The sequence below is a fragment of the Saimiri boliviensis genome, chromosome 14, assembly GCF_048565385.1.
Source record: "Saimiri boliviensis isolate mSaiBol1 chromosome 14, mSaiBol1.pri, whole genome shotgun sequence".
Lineage (NCBI taxonomy): Eukaryota > Metazoa > Chordata > Mammalia > Primates > Cebidae > Saimiri > Saimiri boliviensis.
In genome coordinates, this window is record NC_133462.1 from 17,981,395 (window position 1) to 18,004,153 (window position 22,759).

General features: G+C 52.0%; 1 protein-coding gene across 5 annotated transcripts in view; it reads right to left on the reverse strand.

The window, feature by feature from the left end:
• Positions 1–22,759, reverse strand: part of RYR1 (ryanodine receptor 1) — a 160,021-nt gene that overhangs the window by 16,575 nt on the left and 120,687 nt on the right. For all 5 annotated transcript variants that reach the window (XM_039465527.2, XM_039465526.2, XM_039465523.2 and 2 more), the window contains 7 exons: positions 12,360–12,701; positions 9,162–9,968; positions 7,620–7,696; positions 6,709–6,853; positions 4,608–4,694; positions 2,771–3,022; positions 1,652–1,782 (listed from right to left, as the gene is read on the reverse strand). In XM_039465527.2, coding sequence (XP_039321461.2) covers positions 1,652–1,782; positions 2,771–3,022; positions 4,608–4,694; positions 6,709–6,853; positions 7,620–7,696; positions 9,162–9,968; positions 12,360–12,701 — 1,841 coding nt within the window. The remainder of the gene's footprint in view (positions 1–1,651; positions 1,783–2,770; positions 3,023–4,607; positions 4,695–6,708; positions 6,854–7,619; positions 7,697–9,161; positions 9,969–12,359; positions 12,702–22,759) is intronic.

Here is a 22,759-nt window from a genome sequence, read left to right on the forward strand (position 1 = left end):
CATTGCACTTCCAATTCCTATTCACTTTTTGTTGTGTTTTGTGTTTTGTTCCCCTGCCCAAGACATGAGTTCTTGCTCTGTCACTCAGGCTGAAGGACATGGTGTAATTATAGCTTACTGCAGCCTGGAGCTCCTGGGCTCACGTGATCCTCCTGCCTCAGCCTCCCAAATAACTAGGACTACATGTATGTGCTATCCAGGCTGGCATGCCTGGCTAACCTTTTAGTTTTTTTGTTTTTTTGTTTTTTTTTTTTTTGAGATGGAGTTTCCCTCTTGTTACCCAGGCTGGAGTGCAATGGCGCGATCTCGGCTCACCGCAACCTCCGCCTCCTGGGTTCAGGCAATTCTCCTGCCTCAGCCTCCTGAGTAGCTGAGATTACAGGCACATGCCACCATGCCCAGCTAATTTTTTTTGTGTGTTTTTAGTAGAGATGGAGTTTCACCGTGTTGACCAGGATGGCCTCGATCTCTTGACCTCGTGATCCACCCGCCTCAGCCTCCCAAAGTGCTGGGATTACAGGCTTGAGCCACCGCGCCCGGCCAGTTGTTTTATTTTTCTTTAAGATAGTTTAAAAAATGTTGCCCGTGCTGGTCTTGAACTCTTGGGCACAAGGGATCCTCCTGCCTCAGGTCCCCGAGTTCTGAGATTATAGGCATGCGCCACTGAGCACGGCCCCGAAGGCTTCTACTGCTTTCTTTTCTTTTTGTTTGATTGTTTGTTTTTTAGATGGAGTCTCACTGTCACCCAGGCTGGAGTGCAGAGGTGCAGTCTCAGCTCACTGCAACCTCCACCTGCCAGGTTCAAGTGATTCTCCTGCCTCGGCCTCCTGAGTAGCTGGCACTACAGGCGTCCGCCACCATGCCTGGCTATTTTTTTGTATTTTTAGCAGAGACTAATTTTTGTATTTTTAGTAGAGATGGGGTTTCAACCACGTTGGCCAGGCTGCTCTCGATCTCCGGACCTCAGGTGATCCGCCCACCTTGGTGGCCCAAGTGCTGGAATTACAGGCGTGAGCTGCTGCCCTCAGCCATGATTTTTTATTTTGTACTCATTGCACCTGAGTAAGAATCATACCTAGGGACAGGGTTAAAACATAGGTTCCTGGGCTCATGCCCCAGAGTCACTGAACAGGAACCTCCAGGGCCCAGGTCTAGGAATCTCTGCGTGCCATCCACACCCACACAGCTGCAATGCATGGGAAATGTGCCCCTTTTATGGAGAGGAAGACTAAGGCATGGGGGGAATAACGCAGAGATTGCAGGGCCCTGTAACTTTAGTGTTTTTTTTTTTTTTTTTTTTTTTTTGAGACGGAGTCTCACTCTGTTGCCAGGCTGGAGTGCAGTGGCAGGATCTCAGCTCACTGCAAGCTCCGCCTCCGGGTTCAAGAGATTACCCTGCCTCAGCCTCCCAAGTAGCTGGTTCTACAGGTGCATGTATTTTAGTAGAGATGGAGTTTCACCGTGGTGGCCAGGCTGGTCTCTAACTCTTGACCTTGTGATCTGCCCTCCTCGGCCTCCCAAAATGTTAGGGTTACAAGCGTGAGCCACTGTACTCAGCCTGAAACTCCAGTTTTTTGAGGTCCCGGCTTGGACTGGGTGGAAACACAGGTCCCCTCCTGCTGCTGCCCCGAGGTCGGGGCTGGGTCCTTACGGTGTGTTGAGCACCAGGCGGTCCCACTGCCCTTTCACGTCATCGTCCTCCGGCTGCTCTGTGATGTAGAGGCCGTCAAACTCCAGCTTCCGGGCCAGCTCCTTCTCCCGCTTAAAGATCACCAGGGGCACCTGGATAGTGGGAGGAGGTCACAAGAGGGCGTCAGTCTTGTGACCTTGGCTAGACCACAGTCTCAGGAGAAGCCACGAGATCTTCCTGGAGTCTGTGTGTGACCCCATATCAGAAGAACTTTCCCAGTGATGAGGGTAGAAATGAGGAGGTCCAGGTGGAGGGCCCAGGGCTGGGATGGGGGGCAGGGGCAGAGGGGTCAGGGCTGGGATAGGGGAGGCATAGACAGGGGTATCAGGGCTGGGATGTGGGGGCAGAGATGGAGGGTGAAGGCTGGGATGTGGGGGCAGAGATGGAGGGGTGAGGGCTGGGTTAGGGGGCATAGACAGAGGAGTCGGGGCTGGGATGGGGGAGGCACAGACAGGGGTGTCAGGGCTGGGAATGTGGGGGCAGAGATGGAGGGGTGAGGGCTGGGATGGGGGAGGCATAGACAGGGATATCAGGGCTGGGATGTGGGGGCAGAGATAGAGGGGTGAGGGCCAGGATGCAGGGAAGAGACACAGGAGTCAGTCAGGGCTGGAACTGGGGAACAGGCAGAGGGATCAGGGCCAGGAAGTGAGAACAGGGGAGGCACAGGAGTCCAGAAGTGGTACCCGATGCCACCTGGGGCTTCCCAAGGTGGGGAGGTCTGAACTCAGAACTTAAGGATGAATAAAACAGGTGCAAGGAGGTGGAAGAGGGGCAGAGCCCTGCAGGCAGAGGGAACAGCATGTACAAAAGTTTAGTACTTGATACTTTACTGTTCTTCCAATAGTAAAGAATCAAGACAGTGGTTCCTCAGCTGTGAGCTTTGTCAGTTCCCAATCTGAGTATTGTCCTTGCTGGAGACCCCAATCCTGTACCCGGTTCCCTAGCTCTCACCCCAACCCCGGGCCCCCTCTGTCCCACCCTGTGAGGGCCCCCAGCCCCAGCCAGTGCCCCAACACCACCCCCACCCCCACCCCCACCCAGCCAATAAGCCCTTGCCTCAGAACCATAGCCACGGCCCACCTTGAGACAGTTGTAGCCAATGATGCAGAGGAAGGCCACCAGCGTGTGCAGGAGACTCAGGCACCGCAGGGCGGGCTCCATGTAGCCCGTGCTCTCCTCCAGGAAGTAATACACCATGCTCTCGTCCTCATCGCCCTCTGCCTCCTCTCCGGCCCCCAAGCCCCAGCCGGAGCCGCCACCAGAGCCTGCACCTGATGCGTCCCCTGCGGCTGAGCCCTCCATGTCATCCTCCCCTGGTGGAGAGTCTGAGACCTGAAATGGGGGCAGAGATCCATCTGTGGGTCTGCCACACCGAGAACCCACTCACAATATTAACAGCCTCCATTCCTGAGATCGGACTGGGGCCGAACCAGATACGGTCTCAGTGTGGCTGTCAATCAAGATCGAGGGGTGGGCCCAGGAGCCTAGCTAGCAAATCAGACTCTGTCCTGGGAATTAGCCTACTGAACCAAGTGACACAGAACTGAAGACAGAGTTGGTTCAGTTCGACAGTGGAGCACTAAAGAGACGGCCCGCTAACATTAACACTACCAAGAAAATTAGTAGCAGCTACCATTTACACGGCGCTTTTATATTCCAGGTACTGTTGTTCTAAGTGCCTCGCACATATTCATCTTTTTTTGGTGGGGGCTGACAGAGTTTCACTCACTGCCCAATCTCTGCTCACTGCAACCTCTGCCTCCCAGGTTCAAAGACCCTCCTGCCTCAGCCTCCCACGTACCTTGGATTACAGGTGCCCACCACCACACCCGGCTAATTTTTTGTATTTTTAGTAGAGACAGGGTCTCACCACACCGGCCAGACTCCTCACCTCACGTGATACACCTATTGTGGACTCCCAAATTGCTGGGACTATAGGTGTGAGCCACCGCACCTGGCCTCATCCTCTTTCTTTATTATTCTTTGTTAAGACAGAGTTTCACTCTTGCGGCCCAGGCTGGAGTGCAGTGGCATGATCTCAGCTCACTGCAACCTCCACCCCTCCTGGAATCAAGAGATTCTCTTGCCTCAGCCTCCTGAGTAGCTGGAATTACAGGCACGCTCCGCCACCCCCGGCTAATTTTTGTATTTTTAGTAGAGTTGGGATTTTACCATGTTGGCCGGGCTGGTCTCGAACTCCCAACCTCAGGTGATCCACCCGCCTCGGCCTCCCAAAGTGCTGGGATTACAAGCGTGAGCCACCGCGCCTGGCGCCTCATCCTCTTTCAATCCCACAGCTCTAAGAGGTATCCCATTCTATAGGTGAGGCAGCTGGGGCACAAAGGCATTAAGCCCCTTGCCTAACCTCACGTGGCCAGTGGGCGGTGAGTGGGACGAGGGCCCACAGAGGCCACGCTCTGATCTCTGTAGTCTACCTTACTGCCCCGTTATCTTGACCCCTGGCAAGACCTCAAGGGTCCCTTTGTCCTTCAGGAGGCCTGGTTCTTAACCCTTTCTTTCTATTCTGTGAGCGGCCCGTTTCTTCCTCCCCGCAAACTTCTGTTTAGCTTATGTGAAAGCAAAGATGCGCAGCGGAATCAGTGGGTATTGCCGAGAGCTGAGGGCCTGTACCCAGATGCACAGAACTGGCCTGTGGCCGAGCTGAGCAGGGAACTCAGCTCCTGCTCTAGCTCCCGCAGGCACTCAGACGTCTGTCCCAGATGGATGCAGGCACCCCCTACTCAACCCACCGAGGGTGGTCCCAGGATCCAAGTGTCCAGTATGAACCCTCCTAAGGACCCTGAGCGCAGTACCTTGTCCCTTCACTGGAGGAAGCCAGAAAGCCTGACAGATGTTGAGCCTCCCATCCCACAGCCTGGATAAGGGCCTGACCCTCACCGCCCTTCAGGACCAGCACCTTATAAAACAGCAGGATGAAGTTGATGGCAAATGCCAAGAAGAGGGCAAGGAACCGCAGGGTGTAAAAGTTCCGAGACAGGTAGTTCTGAGAGAGAAAGGAGAGAGAAAGAGAGAGCACTCACAGATCAGCCTCTTCACCGGAGAACTGATCCATCATTTACCCACAATCTACGCACCTGGGCTCCCAACAGCTGTTCTCACAACCTCCTATTTATCTCTCTCTCTATCAATCATTTTTGAGACAGGGTTTCGCTCTGTTACCCACACTGGAGTGCAGTGGTACCATCTCAGCTCACTGCAAACACCACCTCCCGGGTTCAAATTCTTAGGCCTCAGCTGGGATTACAGGCATGCACCACCATGCCTAGCTTATTTTTGTATTTTTAGTAGAGACAGGGTTTTCACAATAGCCAGGATGTTCGCCAACTCCTCACCTCAGGTGATCCACCCACCTTGGCCTCCCAGAGTTCGGAGATTACAAGCCTGAGCCACCACACCTGGCCCCGACCTTCTACTGGGCTAAGTTTCATTTGCATAAACTTGTTAAGTTCTCACCACAGCCCTGTGAAGTGGGTACTACTGTTACGAGCACTTTACAGATGAGGAAACTGAGGCTCAGGGAAGCGGTGTCTTGCTCAAGGTAACACAGCCAAGGAGTGGCAGGGCTGGGTTTGGAACACGGTCAGACTCCAAGCTCCCAGCCTCTTGGCCATGCTGCTTCCTGAGTGAGGTCACCCTGTCTGCTTTACAAAAGAAGGAAGGGAACTTTTTTTTTTTTTGAGTCAAGGTCTCACTGTCACCCAGGCTGGAGTGCAGTGGTGTAATCATAGCTCACTGCAGCCTCAAACTCGTGTGCTCAAGCGATCCTCCCACCTCAGCCTCCTCAATAGCTGGGACCACAGGCATGTGTCACTTACCCAGCTAATTAAAAAAAAGTTTTGGCTACTCTGGGCGCATTACCTTAGGGTTGCCCTGCTCTGCAAGGAGCAGTAATTAAAAAAAAAAAAAAAAAAAAAAAGATTAAAAAAACTATTTTGTAGAGACAGGTGTCTCCCTATGTTGCCCAGGTTTGTCTCAAACTCCTGGGCTCAAGGAATCCTCCCACCTCAGCCTTCCAAAGTACTGGAATTACATGCATGAGCCCCTCACATGGCTGGGAACATCTTCCATCTCTACCTCTTTCTCTCCACCTTTCCCTCCATCCCTCAATCTTCCCACAAATTCTCAGGGAACCACCTTCATTCCACATGATTCCCTCACTGCCCCGCGCTGTTTTTTTTTTGTTTTTTTTTTTTTTTTTTTTTTTTTTTTGAGATAGAGCCTTGCTCTGTCACCCAGGCTGGAGTGCAGTGGCGCAATCCTGGTTCACTGCAACTTCTGCCTCTTGGGTTCAAGCAATTCTCTTGCTTCAGCCTCCTGAGTAGCTGGGATTACAGGCATGCATCACTATGTATTATATTTTTAGTAGAGATGAGATTTGACCACGTTGGCCAGGCTGGTCTCAAACTCCTCATCTCAGGTGATCTGCCCACTTCGGTCTCCCAAAGTGCTGGGATTACAGGCGTGAGCCACCACACCCAGCCTCCCTTACCCCCTCCTCTCAGGCTGGGCCCGGACAGGAGATAGGACGGAGGGAGCCCCGGGGCTTGCCTCCAAACACCCGCCCTCCTTCCTGGCCTGGGTGAGATGAGCATTTCCCCAGACACTGGGAGCGCTCAGACCTCCACAGCAGCACTGGGGCTGGGGTAGGGGCTGAGACTCTAAGGGCTGACAGCCAAGAAACGGGCCACGGTGGGAAGGCCAGAGAGGCGGCCTCATCCAGAACGTAGCTCTGGATAGAGGGCGGAGGTGGAAGTGTGGGTGGGTGGCCCCCATGAAAAAGGTGTGGAGGTGGGAATAAGGATTGTGAGAAGGGAGGGGATAAGGAACCAAGGGAGGGCCACCTGAAAATGCCACCCTGTCCCCAGCTCTCCCCAGCTAGGGTTTTTCTTGGAGATGAACTTCAACAGGTGAATGCAAGAACAGGGTGAGCAGGAGAGGGGGGCACCAGAGGTGGGGCTCCCGGAGAGAGGGTCCAGGTGCCCTGGCTGGATCCTCACCAAAAACTTCACCCTCTGCACCTCCAGTTCTCCCCAGAATTCACCCCCAGCGTCCTCCTTCTTTGGAGGGGGTGAGGGGGGTGCCTGCTTCTTGGAGGGCTCTGGTGGGGGCTTGGTAACTTCTTCCTTCTCCCCATTCTCGGCACTGCAGGGCAGGACAGAGAGAGGTCAGGAGGCGCCTGGGCAGGCAGTGTGTGAGTTCATTCATTCAGAACCGTTCACTGGGGGCCTGCTCCGTGCCTGGCTCAGGTTTGGATGGTGCTGTGTACATGGGGTGATGAGATCATCTCAGGACTTGCCCTTATGAGGCTCTAGTCCTATGTGGGACACAGGCAGTGACAGCCCAGAGTGGTTGGGGTTGGGATGCAGGAAGCTCAGGGGGTTGTGGCAACGTGGAGGAGACACCTTCTTAGCTTAGGAGGGTGTCCGGTGTCCTGGAGAATGGTAAGGATGAGAAAGACTGAGAGTAGGCATGGAGGCCCGTGTTCCAGGCAGAGGGAATGGCACACAGAAAGTCCTGGTGACCAGACGGGGCATTTTTCTTTTTCTTTTTTCTTTTTTTTTTTGAGACAGGGTCTTGCTCTGTCACCCAGGCTAGGGTGCAATGCTGTGATCAGGGATCATTGCAGCCTCCACTTCCGGGGGTGAAGCAATCCTCCCACCTCAGCCTCCCCATGACTGGGACTACAGACGAATACTACCATGGTTAGCTAATTTTTAAATTTTTTTATAATGTTGCCCGGGCTGGAGCATTTATTTTTTGAGTCTTTCTCTCTGGGCCCCTCCTCTGTGCCTGAGTTTGGGTGGGGTGTTGCTGAGGACACAGGGTGGTCAGGACGGCCTCAGGGCCTGACCTCTGGAGGCTCCTGGCCTAGGAGGGAGGCAGTGATAGGGGCCCCAAGGCCACTCACTCGGCTTTCTCCGGCTCCGGCTCCGGCTCCGGTTCGGGCTCTGGCTCTGGCGGGAGTTCCTCCTCCACTCCATCCACCTAGGGGCAGGGTGAGCATCAGGGCTGAGTCCCCACCCTAAGCGCTCCTCTCCTTTCTCTGATTTCCCCTGGGTAATGGAAGTTTTCCACTTGCCCCCACCAGGAGGAAGCAGATGATGATTCCCATTTTACAGAGGGGAAACTGAGGCTCAGCGAGGGGGGGGGCCTTGCCCAAAGCACTGCACAGGATTGGGCTGACTCCAAGTGCAGCTCTTCTTGTGCCCTAGGGCTTCCCACCTCCTTGACCTCCGCACCCCACCACGGCATTCCCAGCACCAAGGGCCTGAGGATGTTAGGGGACCCTGCCTCCATGGCGACTTCATTCGCACAACCCGTGTCTCCGAGGGTCTTTTCCTAGTACTCCTGACCCTGTCTCAGGACTTTTTTTTAGTCTTTTTTCTTTTCTTTCTCTCTCGATCGCTTTTTTTTTTTTTTTTTTTTGAGACGGAGTTTCGCTCTTGTTACCCAGGCTGGAGTGCAATGGCGCGATCTCGGCTCACCGCAACCTCAGCCTCCTGGGTTCAGGCACTTCTCCTGCCTCAGCCTCCTGAGTAGCTGGGATTACAGGCACGCGCCACCATGCCCAGCCAATTTTTTGTATTTTTAGTAGAGACGGGGTTTCACCACGTTGACCAGGCTGGTCTCCATCTCTCGACCTCATGATCCACCCGCCTTGGCCTCCCAAAGTGCTGGGATTACAGGCTTGAGCCACCGCACCCGGCCTTCTCTTTCTTTCTTTGAGACAGAGCCTCACTCTGTCGCCCAGGCTGGAGTGCAAGAGGCGCGATCTCGGCTCACTGCAATCTGCGTCTCCGGATTCAAGAGATTCTCCTGTCTCAGTGTCCCGAGTAGCTGGGAATACAGGCATGTACCACCACTACCAGCTAACTTTTGTATTTTTAGTAGAGACGGTTTCGCCATGTTGGCCAGGCTAGTCTCAAATTCCTGACCTCAGGTGATCGGCCCGCCTTGGCCTCCCAAAGTGCTGGCATCACAGGTGTGAGCCACGGTGCGAGGCTTAGTCTTGGTCTTTCTTGCGCTCTAATTTGGTCCCTGGGTTTCTTACTCTCTGGCTCTCCAGGTATCTTTTCCTCTAGTCTTCCCGGAGGCCAGGCCCTTCCTCTGCCCGGCCCTTTCTCCAGGTCTCCATCTCTGAGTCTCTCTCCCTATGGGTCTGTGTATCCCTCTGTCTCTGAGGATCTCCCTTGCCCGGCGCCCACTCTGTCCCCGTGTGCGTCCTCCGTGGGTGCTTTCTCCAGGTCTCCATCTCTGAGTCTCTCTCCCTGTGGGTCTGTGTATCCCTCTGTCTCTGAGGATCTCCCTTGCCCGGCGCCCACTCTGTCCCCGTGTGCGTCCTCCGTGGGTGCGCCCTGCGTGTGCCTGTCCCCCTCACCAGTTCTCTCCTCTCAGTGTGTCTCTCCACCCAGCCAGGCCTTCCTCCTCCCTCCGATCCCCCAGCTCTCACCCCCAGCTTCCTCCTGAGGATGGGAGAGCCCTCCGGCGTAGGCGGCTCCGCAGGCGTCGCGTCTCCCATGTCTCCGAGACCACCAGCCCCTTCGGGCCGGAAGGGGCCCCCGTCGGTCACGGCCACCGCCCTGTCGGCGCCGCCCGGCCCGGCCTCGTGCGCCGCCTCCTCCTCGTCCCCGGCGCCCTCCGCGGCGTCTCCCGCGCCCTCGCCCGCACCCTCGCCGTCTGCGTCTCCGCCGGGCCCGGCCGGCTGCTCGCCGTGCACCTCGTCGCTGGTGGGGTCGGGCATGCCCGCCAGGATCTCGGTCACCGTCACCTTCTTGGCGCCCTCCACCAGGCCGCCGCCGAACAGCGAGCGCCACAGCAGGCCCAGCGCGCCCGCCGCCGCCCCCGCGCCCGCGGACCCCGCGCGCGTCACGGCCGCCCAGAGCAGCGTCGCCACTGCGGTGGCCGCCTCGCGGGCCGTGAGCCGCCGTAGTCGCCGCACGCGCCGCCGCAGGCTGCGGTAGCTGAGGCCGCGGAGGGCCCGGCCCGCGGCCGCTGCCACCCGCGCCGTCGCCCCCGCCGCCGCCGTGGCCGCCGCGCCCTCGGGCCCCGCCGCGCCCTCCTCCGCGCCCTCCGCGCCCGCCTCCGCCGCGGCCTCGTCCTCGTCGGTCTCCGGCTCGCCCTCGGGCTCCGAGATCTGCGCGGCGATCTGCATCTCGAAGATGGTGTCCTCGCAGAAGCTCACGAAGAGCTCCATCTTCTCGGCCTCGCCGCCCTCGTTCACCACGTCGAAGATGAACTGGCGCTTGGACTCCTTCACCTGCAGCGCGGGGCGGCGGAGGAAACGGGGGCGCCTTCAGCGGGGGCTCGGACAGCAGGGACAGCGCAGTGGCAGCTACCGGGGTCACCGCGGCAGGCGCTGTTCTGAATGCATTGTTGTTTTGTTTTTGAGACAGGGTCAGGCCGGGCGCGGTGACTCCCGCCTGTAATCCCAGCACTTTGGGAGGCCGTGGTGGGCGAACTTGAGGTCACGAGTTCGAGACCAGCTTGGTCAACATGGTGAAATTCCGTCTCTACTAAAAATACAAAAATTAGCCGGGTGTGGGGGCGCCTGTAATCCTAGCTGCTTGGGAGCCTGAGGCAGGACAATCGCTTGAACCTGGGAGGTGGAGGTTGCAGCAAGCCAAGATCACACCACTGCACTCCAGCCCCGGTAACAGAGAGAAACTCTGTCTCCAACAAAACAAACAAAACAAAACAAAACAGAAAAGAAAAGACAGGATCTAGCTTAGTCTCCTCCCAGGCTGGAGTGAAGTGGTGCTGTCTCGGCCCACTGCAACCTCTGCCCCTGGGGTTCAAGCAATCTCCCTGCCTCAGCCTCCTGAGTAGCCGGGATTACAGGCGCCCACCACCATGCCAGGCTAAATTTTTGAATTTTTAGTAGAGACAGGGTTTTGCCCGTTTGGCCAGGCTGGTCTTGAACTCCTGGCCTCAAGTGATCTGCCCGCCTCAGCCTTCCAAAGTGCTGAGATTACAGGCATGACCCACCATGACTGGCCTGCTAATTTCTAAAAGAAGTTTTTTTTGCAGAGACAGGGTCTGGTTGTGTTGGTCAGGCTGGTGTTGAACTCCTGGCCTCAAGCAATCCTCCATTCTCGGACTCCCCAAGTAATGGGATTACAGGCAGGAGCCACAGCGCCCAGCCACGTTGTTGTTTTGATTATCAAAAGCAAACCTAGCCGGGCGCGGTGGCTCAAGCCTGTAATCCCAGCACTTTGGGAGGCCGAGGCGGGTGGATCACGAGGTCAAGAGATCGAGACCATCCTGATCAACATGGTGAAACCCCGTCTCTACTAAAAATACAAAAAATTAGCCGGGCGCGGTGGCTCAAGCCTGTAATCCCAGCACTTTGGGAGGCTGAGGCGGGTGGATCACGAGGTCAAGAGATCGAGACCATCCTGGTCAACATGGTGAAACCCCGTCTCTACTAAAAATACAAAAAATTAGCTGGGCATGGTGGCACGTGCCTGTAATCCCAACTACTCAGGAGGCTGAGGCAGGAGAATTGCCTGAGCCCAGGAGGCGGAGGTTGCGGTGAGCCGAGATCGCGCCATTGCACTCCAGCCTGGGTAACAAGAGCGAAACTCCGTCTCAAAAACAAAACAAAACAAAAAAAAAAACAAAAAATTAGCTGGGCGTGGTGGCGCGTGCCTGTAATCAAAGCTACTCGGGAGGCTGAGGCAGGAGAATTGCCTGAACCCAGGAGGCGGAGGTTGCGGTGAGCAGAGATCGCGCCATTGCACTCCAGCCTGGGTAACAAGAGCGAAACTGTCTCAAAAAAAAAAAAAAAAAAAAAAAAAAAGCAAACCTATAGAGAGCAATTTAGAGAGAGCACTCATTGTAGGTACTCCTGTAAATGCTCAATAAGGCCAGGCCCTGTACAAGCAGTTTCCATAAAACACACGTAATTGGCTGGGCACTGTGGCTCATGCCTGTAATCCCAGCACTTTGGGAGCCCGAGATGGGTGGATCATGAGGTCAGGAGATCCAGACCACCCTGGCCCACATGATGAAACCCTGTCTCTACTAAAATATAAAAAATTGGCCACGTGTAGTGGCGCACCTGCAGTCCCAGCCACTGGGGAGGCTGACGCAGGGGAATCACTTGAACCCCCAGGAGGCAGAGGTTGCAGTGAGCCAATATCACATCACTGCACTGCAGTCTGGCGACACAGCAAGGCGAATGTGTCTAAGAGCGAGCATGAGCGGCCCAGGACCAAGAGACAGCACACTGAGTGGGGGCGGCTGGGAGGGTGAGCAAGGGCTGTGTCACCATGCGGGTTCAAGGAGGTGGCGACGTGGGTGCGGCTGCATCAGGGCTGTAGGGGCCTGCCAGAGCTCCCAGGGTGCACGTGCAAGGGGAAGGGATGGCATGTGAGCAGCCACAGTGAGGACACACCCACCCTGCTTCATGCCCAAGGGGTGTGCATCCTCTCGTGGGCCAAGTCCGCAAGAAGTGGCCAGGGGAGCCAGGGATGGCCAAGGGCACAGCCAGGCAAAATGTGTACAAAAGGGTGGGTGTGGGTTTGCCGGAGCAGGGCAGATAGGCGAGGCACGCACAGTCCCCTGTGGGGTCCGAAAGTGCAAGAAGCGAGCACCCACATGCCCGAAGCCCCAGGAGGCGAGCATGCACGTGCGCAGGCCCCCCGACCTGGGGCATCTCCCACTGGGCGCGGTTGGTCTCCGAGATCTCGAAGTAGATGCGCTCGATGCGGCGCGAGGCGCCCATGATCTCGATGCGGCCCAGGTAGGGGCGGAAGTACTCGAGGATGCTCTCGGCCAGCTCCAGGAAGTTGTGCAGGCGTGGGTCATGCGGCACATGCTCCGACAGGTTGGTCAGCAGCACCGCCACGTTGAAGCCGATGTCGCGGGCTGGCTCCTGGAAGCGGTTGGCGAACTCCTCACAGTTGATCATCTCGTTCTCATCCGCTTCGGAGCACGAAAGCAGGAACTGGATTTCTGGACCGCTGAACTGCTTCTGGCTATCCATGGCCTGGGGCGGGCGGGCAGGGAGATCAATGGGGCGGCCTGGAGAGTTCCAATTCCCTTTCTCTCGTTTTTTTTTTTTTTTTTTTTTTTTTGGGGGGGGGGCCAGGTCTCGCTGTGTCGCCCAGGCTGGAGTGCAGTGATGCAATCACAGCTCACGACAGCCTCAACACATCCCTCCTCGCCTTCATCCCCACACCCGGGCTTAAGTGCCCCACCTTCAGAGTAGCTGGGACTACAGATACACACCACTATACCTAGCTTTTTTTTTTTTTTTTTTTTTTTTTTTTGGTAGAGATAGTTTCTCCCTATGTAACCAATGCTGGTCTTGAATTCCTGGGCTCAAGGGATCCTCCCACCTCAGCCTCACAAAGTGCTGGGATTACAGGTATGAGCCACCATGCCCAGCTGAAACTTGCTTTCTTGTTTTTTGAGATGGAGTTTTACTCTTGTCTCCCAGGCTGGAGTGCAGTGGCATGGTTTCAGCTCACTGCAACCCCCACCTCCCAGGTTCAAGCAATTCTCCTGCCTCAGCCTCCTGAGTAGCTGGGATTACAGGTGCTCAACACCATGCCCCGCTAATTTTTTCAATTTTTAGTGAGATAGGGGTTTCATTATGTTGGCTAGGCTGGTCTGGAACTCCTGACCTCAGGTGATCCACCTCCTAAAGTGCAGGGGTTACAGGCGTTGAGACACCGTACCCGGCCATAAGACTCTATCTGTTATCCTGCTGATGGAAATGTAGGTTGCTTCCAGATTTTTTTTTTTTTTTTTTTTCCTGAGACAGGGTCTCACTCTGTCATCCAGGCTGGAGAGCAGTGGGACAATCTCAGCTCATTGCAGCCTCCACCTCCCAGGGTCAAGTGAGTCTCATGCCTCAGCCTCTTGAGTAGCTGGAACTACAGGTGCACGCCACTGTGCCTGGCAAAGTTTTCTGTAGAGACGGGGTTTTGTCATGTTGCCCAGGCTGGTCCCAAACTCCTCAGCTCAGGTGATTTACCCTCTACCACCTCCCAAAGTGCTGGGATTACAGACAGAAATCACCAGGTTCACCTACAGATATTTTAACTTTACAGACAACATGTTCCTTGAACATTCTTGTGCTGATTGCCCATGCATTTTTGCAAGAGGTTCTCTAGAGCAGCGTTAAATGTCCTTTTTTTTTTTTTTTTTCCCCCGAGATGGAGTTTCACTCTTGTTACCCAGGCTGGAGTGCAATGGTGCGATCTCAGCTCACCACAACCTCCACCTCCTGGGTTCAAGCAATTCTCCTGCCTCAGCCTCCTGAGTAGCTGGGACTACAGGCATGTGCCACCATGCCCAGCTAATTTTTGTATTTTTAGTAGAGATGGGGTTTCACCATGTTGACCAGGATGGTCTCGATCTCTTGACCTCGTGATCCACCCGTCTCGGCCTCCCAAAGTGCTGGGATTACAGGTGTGAGCCACCGTGCCCGGCGTTCTTTTTTCTTTCTTTAGTAAAAGGCGAAAGATTTATACGATTTGGAGAGAAACCAGAATATGTTAATTTTTTTTTTTTTTTTTTTTTTTTTTTGAGATGGAGTCTCACTCTGTCGCCCAGGCTGGAGTGCAGTGATGTGATCTCCACTTACTGCAAAATCTCCACCTCCCGGGTTCAGGTGATTCTCCTGCCTCAGCCTCCCGAGTAGCTGGGATTACAGGTTCGTGCCACCACACCTGGCTAATTTTTTTTGTACTTTTAGTAGAGATCGGGTTTCACCATGCTGGTCAGGCTGGTCTCGAACTCCTGATCTTGTGATCCACCCATCTTGGCCTCACAAAGTGCTGGGATTACAGGCGTGAGCCACTGTACCCAGCCCATTAACTGTTCTTGACTGCACTCACAGTAAGAATACATTTTACAGTGTGACTCAAAAAAAAAAAAAAAAAAAAAAAAAAGGCCAGGCACAGTGGTTCACACCTGTAATCCCAGCACTTTGGGAGGCTGAGGTGGGCGGATCACCTGAGGTCAGGAGTTTGAGACCAGCCTGACCAACATGGAGAAACTCCATCTCTACTAAAAATACAAAATTAGTGTTTGGGAGGCTGAGGCAGGTGGATCACGGGGTCAAGAGATTGAGACTGTCCTAGTCAACATGGTGAAACCCTGTCTCTACTAAAAATACAAAAAATTAGCTGGGCATGGTGGCACGTGCCTGTAATCCCAGCTACTCAGGAGGCTGAGGCAGGAGAATTGCCTGAACCCAGGAGGCGGAGGTTGCAGTGAGCCGAGATTGCATCATTGTACTCCAGCCTGGGTAATAAGCGAAACTCCGTCTCAAAAAAAATACAAAATTAGTAGACAAGAAAACCAATTTCCTAGTTGGCTAAAAAAGAAAAAAAGAAAGAAAGAAAAAGTTAGCCAGGCTTGGTGGCGCATGCCTGTAATTCCAGGTACTTGGGAGGCTGAAGCAGGAGACTCTCTTGAACCAGGGAGGTAGAGGTTGCAGTGAGCTGAGATCGCGCCATTGTACTCCAGCTTTGGCGATAGAGCGAAACGCCATCTCAAAAAAAGAAAAGAAAAGGTCTCATGACACAATTCTGACTTTTCCTGTGTAGCACACTCTGCAATGTTCTGTTTTATTTCTAAAGATGCTGGTCACGAGTTATGCGTTGCTAAATTAATTTCATTACCTACAGATGGGCTGCAATATGCAGTGTGAGAAATGTTGCTCTGGGGTATGAACAGAGCAGAATTTTCTGGCTCTCAAAACTGCTTTGTAAAAACCCCAGAACTTTGCAAAATTCTTTCTAAATGAGTAACATGCTTTGCAAATCATGAAGGGCTCTAGAAACCACAGAGCATGGAGACATCGTCACACCGGAACTCCTGACCTTCTGCCCTTGCCTCGTTGGCCTGCCTCCCCCGCTATCATGAGCAGGGTGATAGTGTCTGTCTCAAAAACCCACCTTAGACTGGGCCTAGTGGCTCACGCCCGTAATCCCAGCACTTTGGGAGGCCAAAGCGGGTGAATCACCCAAGGTCAGGAGTTCGAGACCAGCCTGGACAACACGGTGAAATGTTGTCTCTACTAAAAATACAAAAATTAGCTGGGCATGGTGGTAGGTGCCTGTCATCCCAGCTACTTCAGAGGCTGAGACAGGAGAATGGCTTGAACCTGGGAGGTAGAAGTTGCAGTGAGCTGAGATTGTGCCACTGCACTCCAGCCTGGGCAACAAGGGTAAGACCCTGTCTCAAAAAAAAAAAAAGAAAGAAAGAAAGAAAAGAAAAGAAAAAAGAAAAATAAGAAAAAAAAAAAAAAGAAAGAAAAGAAAAAAGAAAAACAAAAAAAAGCCCACCTCTCCACAGAACCTGGGACATAGTCACCTCCATTCACTTCTAGACTCTGCTCTTGTGATTTGCTGATCTCCCTTTGTCATCATTCATTTGCCCATCCCTTTCATTCATTCATTCATTCATTCATTTAGTGCCTGGCCATAATCAATCTAAAAAATGATCATTTCGACATTCTTTTTCACACTAAGTTTCTCATTGGATAGTGCCGTCCTAGTTGAAGAGTTTCCCACAGTCTGGACCTAATGCGTTTTTACGGTGTCATTTCCTGTGTGCCTCTATCTCCTGTGTTTCCTGCTAAGTGGGACTCTGTTGGAGAAATTCAAGCAGACTCAGGTTTGGGTGTGAGGAGTTTTTTTGGCCAGAGCCTTCCTATGTGGGGCTGTTTACCTCCACCAGGAGGCACCTCCTTTCGAGATGCCAGCAGCTGTTTCTGCTCAATGCCCAGACATAGCCATTCATTAGTGATTGCAAAATGGTGAAGTCTCATTTCTTTCTTTTTTTTTTTTTTTGTGATGGATGGAATCTTACTCTGTCACCCAGGCTGGAGTGCAGTGGCACACTCTTGGTTCACTGTAACCTCTGCCTCCCGGGTTCAAGTGATTCTGCCTCAGCCTCCCAAGTAGCTGGGATTACAGGTACCCACCATCATGCCTGGTTAATTTCTGTATTTTTACTAGAGATGGGGTTTCACCATGTTGGTCATGCTGGTCTTGAACTCCTGACCTCAGGTGATCCACCCACCTCAGCCTCCCAAAGTGCTGGGATTCCAGGCATAAGCCACTGTCCCCAGCCTCTTAGTTTTCATTATGCTTCCTTAACTTGACAAATGAGTGTGAGTGCCTACTGTGTGTCAGGCACTGCCCTAGTCCTGAAGGTACAGCAGTGAACAAGACAGAGAGCCCACTGTGGGAGCTGATAGTCCAGTGGGAAGGGGCAGATGCAAATAACGAAATACACAAAGTAATTGCATGTTATAATCTGTGGTCTGAAGGGCGTGGGAGTGAGCAGGCTGTGGTGAGCCCTGTAAACCGGCTGGTGGAGGAAGGCCTTCTTTCTGCAGGAGGGGACAGTGAAGCTGAGAGTTGAAAGATACCATATGAATCAGGGAGGCTGTGGTGTCCCAGGCAAAGGGGATAGCAAATGGAAAGGCTGAAAAATGGGAACAAGAGGGACAGAGAGCAGCCTGGGCAACACGGCGAAACTCCATCCCTAGAAAAAATACAAAAATTAGCCAGGCGTGGTGGCACATGCCTGAAGTCCCAGCTATTTGGGAGGCTGAGGCAGGAGAATCACTTGAACCCGGGAAGGGGAGCTTGCTGTGAGCTGAGATCGCACCATTGCATTCTAGCCTGGGCAATGAGAGCAAAATTCTGTCTCACAAAACAAATAAACAAAATAAAAATACAAAAATTAGCTGGGCATGGTGGCGCATGCCTGTAATCCCAGCCCTCTGGGTGGCTGAGGAGGGTGGATTGCTTGAGCACAGGAGTCTGAGACCAGCCTGGGCAACACGGCGAGAACCCAACTCTAAAAATAAATCAGTAAGTAAATAAATAAGATTGATTTCATGTTGAAGTAATACCTTGAATGTACTAGATTATGTGTAGTATTTCATCTTACTTTTTTGGTGTGTGATGGAGTCTCACACTGTGGCCAGGCTGGAGTGCAGTGGCATGATCTCGGCTCACTGCAACTTCCGCCTCCCAGGTTCAAGCAATTCTCCTGCCTCAGCTTCCCAGGCAGCTGGGATTACAGACACCCACCACTATGCCTGGCTAATTTTTTTTGTGTTTTTAGTAGTGACAGGGTTTCACTATTTTGGCCAGGCTGATCTCAAACTTCTGACCTTGTGATCCACCCACGTTGGCCTCCCAAAGTGCTGGGATTACAGGTGTGAGCCACCGTGCCTAGTCTCATCTTACTTTTTTTTTTGAGACAGGGTCTTGCCCTGTTGCCCAGGTTGAAGTCAAGTGCTGTGGTGTGTTCAGGACTCACTGCCACCTTAATGCTTCGGTCCTCCCACCTCAGCCTCCCAAGTAGTTGGGACTACAGGTATGTGCCACCACACTTGGCTAATTTTTTGTATTTTTAGTAGAGACAGCACTTTGCCATGTTGGCCAGGCGTTTCTTGAACACCTCGGCTAAGAAATCCACCCTCTTGGACCTCCCAAAGTGCTGGGATTACAGGCATGAGCCACCGTGTCCGGCCAAGACCATATTTTATGACACCATTTATATGCAGTGTTCAGAATAGGCAAATCTATAGAGGCAGAAAGTAGACCAGTGGTTCCCAGGGGCTGGGGTGGGGGAAATGGGAAGTGACTGCTGACGGGTATGGGGTTCCTTTGCAGGATGATTAAAATGTTCTACAATTAGATGCAGTGATGGCTTCACAATTCTGTGAACACACTATAAATCGCTGAACCGTACATTTTAAATGGGTGGACTTTATGTACGTACATTCTATTTCAATCAAGACGCTTGAAAAAGGGAGTGTTTTAATTAAGAGACAAATTAAAAAATATTTGCAGATAGCAAAACAATAAAGAATAACCTCAAGACTGTTGACTGACTAGGAATAAATCAGTAGCCTAAAATGTGGTTTCAGTTGGGTGAGGTGGCTCGTGCCTGTAATCCCAGCACTTTGGGAGGTCCAAGACCAGCCTGGGCAACACAGGGAGACCTCATGTCTGTTAATATAATTAAAAATTTAAATAAATAAATAAAATGTGGTTTCCAACACCAGAAAGCACTTTCCAAACTATGGTTGATGTTCTGAAATCTACAAAATACTTCATCAGCGAACATGTGCTTTGTAAACTGTCATGAACTTTGCCAACCATGAAGACCTTGGGAAATTATAAAACAATGCTACTTTTTGGGGGGCGGGGGGAGCGGGAATAGAATTTCGTTCTGTCACTCAGGCTGGAGTGCACTGGTGCAATCTCGGCTCACTGCAACCTCTGCCTCCTGGGTTCAAGCGATTCTCCTGCCTCAGCCTCCGGAGTAGCTGGTATTAAGATGCACGCCACCATGCCGGGCTAATTTTCTATTTTGTAGTAGAGATGGGGTTTCACCATGTTGATCAAGCTGGTCTCGAACTCCTGACCTCAAGTGATCCACTCACCTTGGCCTCCCAAAGTTCTGGGATTACAGGCATGAGCCACTGAGCCTGGCCACAATACTATATTTTTTAAATGCAAATTTTCATATGAATGGAAATGCAGGGAAAAAAACATCTGGACTTTGGGAGGCCGAGGTGAGCGGATCTCCTGAGATTAGGAATTCAAGACCAGCCTGGCCAACCCCGTCTCTACTAAACATACAAAAAATTAGCCAGGCATGGTGGCCTACACCTGTAATCCCAGCTACTCAGGAGGCTGAGGCAGGAGAATTGCCTGAACCTGGGAGGCGGAGGTTGCGGTGAGCCCAGACATGCCACTGCACTCCAGCCTGGGTGACAGAGCAAGACTCCATTTCAAAACAACAACAATAACAACAACAACGATAAAAAACGTTTGGAGAGATATATACCAAAGATCACAGCCTTTGGAGAGGTGGGAAGAGAACAGGATTGGGGATTGGGACAAAAGGTGACCTCATCAGTAGTTCTAAGTTGTTTTTTCTTTTTTTATTTCAGATGAAGTCTTACTCTGTTGCCCAGGCTACAGTGCAGTGGTGTAATCTGGACTCATTGCAACCTCCACCTCCTGGGTTCAAGCAATTCTCCTGCCTGGGCCTCCCGAGTGGCTGGGACTACAGGCGCACGCCACCACACCTGGCTAATTTTGTAACTTTTTTTTTTAGTAGAGACGGGGTTTCACCATAGTAGCCCGGCTGATCTCAAACTCCTGACCTCATGATTCGCCCACCTCGGCCTCCCAAAGTGCTGGGATTACAGGTGTGAGCCACCTCACTGGGCTGTTTTTTGTTTTTTGCAAGAGATATAGATTCCTGTTAAGTTCATATTTAGTTGAAATTTTTTTTTTTTTTTTGAGACGGAGTTTCGCTCTTGTTACCCAGGCTGGAGTGCAATGGCGCGATCTTCGCTCACCGCAACCTCCGCCTCCTGGGTTCAGGCAATTCTCCTGCCTCAGCCTCCTGAGTAGCTGGGATTTCAGGCACATGCCACCATGCCCAGCTAACTTTTTGTATTTTTAGTAGAGACGGGTTTCACCATGTTGGCCGGGATGGTCTTGATCTCTTGACCTTGTGATCCACCCGCCTCGGCCTCCCAAAGTGCTGGGATTACAGGCGTGAGCCACCGCGCCCAGCCTTAGTTGAAAATTTTTTAAGCCACGGTCTCATTCTGTCCCCTAGGCTGCAGGGCAGCGGCAGGATTATGACTCATTGCAACATCCACCTCCCTGGCTCAAGTGATCCTCCAGCCTCAGTCTCCCAAACAGCTGAGACTACAGGCATGTACCACACCTGGCTATTTCCTTCTTTTCTTTTCTTTTCTTTTTTTTTGAGATGGAGTCTCGCTCTTGTTACCCAGGCTGGAGTGCAATGGCATGATCTCGGCTCACCGCAACCTCCGTCTCCTGGGTTCAGGGAATTCTCCTGCCTCAGCCTCCTGAGTAGCTGGGATTACAGGCACGCGCCACCATGCCCAGCTAATTTTTTGTATTTTTAGTAGAGACGGGGTTTCAGCATGTTGACCAGGATGGTCTCGATCTCTTGACCTTGTGATCCACCCGCCTCGGCCTCCCAAAGTGCTGGGATTACAGGCATGAGCCACCGCGCCCAACCACCTGGCTAATTTTTTAAGTTTTTGTAGAGATGAGGTCTTGCTATGTTGCCCAGGCTATAGTTAAAAATTAATAAAATATTTAAAATTATTTTATACATGAAAATAAAATTGCATGGCCAAAACAGTACTGTAAGACAAGTCAAAAGACAAACGATGAACTAGAAAGAGCAGGCAGCTCCTGGCCGGGTGCGGTGGCTCACGCCTGTAATCCCAGCACTTTGGGAGGTCGAGGCAAGTGGACCACCTGAGATCAGGAGTTCGAGACCAGCCTGGCAAACATGGTGAAACACTGTCTTTACTAAAAGTACAAAAATGACCCAGGCATGGTGGTGGGCACCTGTAATCCCAGCTACTTGGGAGGCTGAGGCAGGAAGAATGGCCTGAACCCGAGAGGTGGAGGTTGCAGTGAGCCGAGATCGTGCCATTGTACTCCAGCATGACAGAGTGAGACTCTGTCTCAAAAAAAAGGAAAAAATAGGTAACTCTTATCACAAAGTTCTATCAGCCTAATATATAAAATGCCTCTAGAAATTAAGAAGAAAAATACTAACATCCTAGTGGTAATAAGCCAAGGATATGGTAAGTTCACTGAACAAGTAATACAAAAGATATAACACAAAAAGCTGCTTAACTGCACACATAATATGAGAAATGTAAATTAAAACTACACTGCAGGCTGGGCGTGGGGGCTCACACCTGTAATCCCAGCACTGTGGGAGGCTGAGGCGGGCAGATCACTTGAGCTCAGGAGTTTGAGATCAGCCTGGCCAACATGGCAAAAACCCATCCCTACTAAAAATACAATAATTAGCTAGGCATAGTGGCACATGCCTGTAATCCCAGCTACTTGGGAGGCTGAGGCATGAGAATTGCTTCAACTCATGAGGCAGAGGTTGCAGTGAGCCGAGATCACACCACTGACCTCCACTTTGGGCAAGAGAGCAAGACTCTGTCTCAAAAAAAAAAAAAAAAAAAAAAAAAAAAAAAAATCAAAACATTGAAACTACACTGCAATACCATTTTTCCACCTATCAGACTGGCAAAAATCCAAAGACTTGATAGTGTGGTCTGGTGGTGAGGCTGTGGGGAGACAGGCGCATTCATGTGTCATTCATGAGAAAGAAAAATGGAGGGCGGTGTCTGTCCAAATGACAAATGCGTTTACCCTTTAACCCACCTATCTCACTTCGGGAAATTTATCCTCTGAGATGAACCACACATGAGGTACAGAATGTTGTATAACAAGAGTAATTGTTATAGCCATCATTGCTCTCGGCCCAAATACTACAGCCTTCCTCAGCACATTTCCCTCCATCTGCTGGAACTCTGCAGTAATACGTGTACAAACGTAAAATGTCTGTGCTATAAATGACACCTTTGTGCAATGCACAACTTGTACAACTATTCATGGCAGGCCTGACTACAGCATGGGTTGTAGTAGTAAAACACTGGGAATAAAGCCAGTGTCCATCAACAAGGAATAGCAAATAAACCATAATATACACACAGAGTGGAATATTGGACACCTGTAAAAAAGAATAAGGAAGCTTCCTATGTCTCCAGGATATGTTATTAAATAATACAGACCACTGATACTATACCTACTATATACAAAATGAGAAAAACAAGAATATCTGTTTGTTTTTACATTTAAAAAATGATGGAAGGTCCAGTCTAGTGCCTTTGGTGAAAAAAAAGAAAAAAAAAAAAATGATGGAAGGGGCCGGGCGTGGTGGCTTACACCTGTAATCCTAGCACTTTGGAAGGCTGAGGTGAGCGGATCACCTGAGGCCGGAAGTGTGACACCAGCCTGACCAATACGGAGAAACCCTGTCTCTACTAAAAATGCAAAATTAGCCGTGTGTGGTGGTGCATGTCTGTAGTCCCAGCTAGTTGGGAGGCTGAGGCAGAAGAATCGCTTGAACCCAGGTGGCGGAGGTTACGGTGAGCTGAGACTGCCCATTGCACTCCAGCCTGGGCAACAAGAGTGCAAC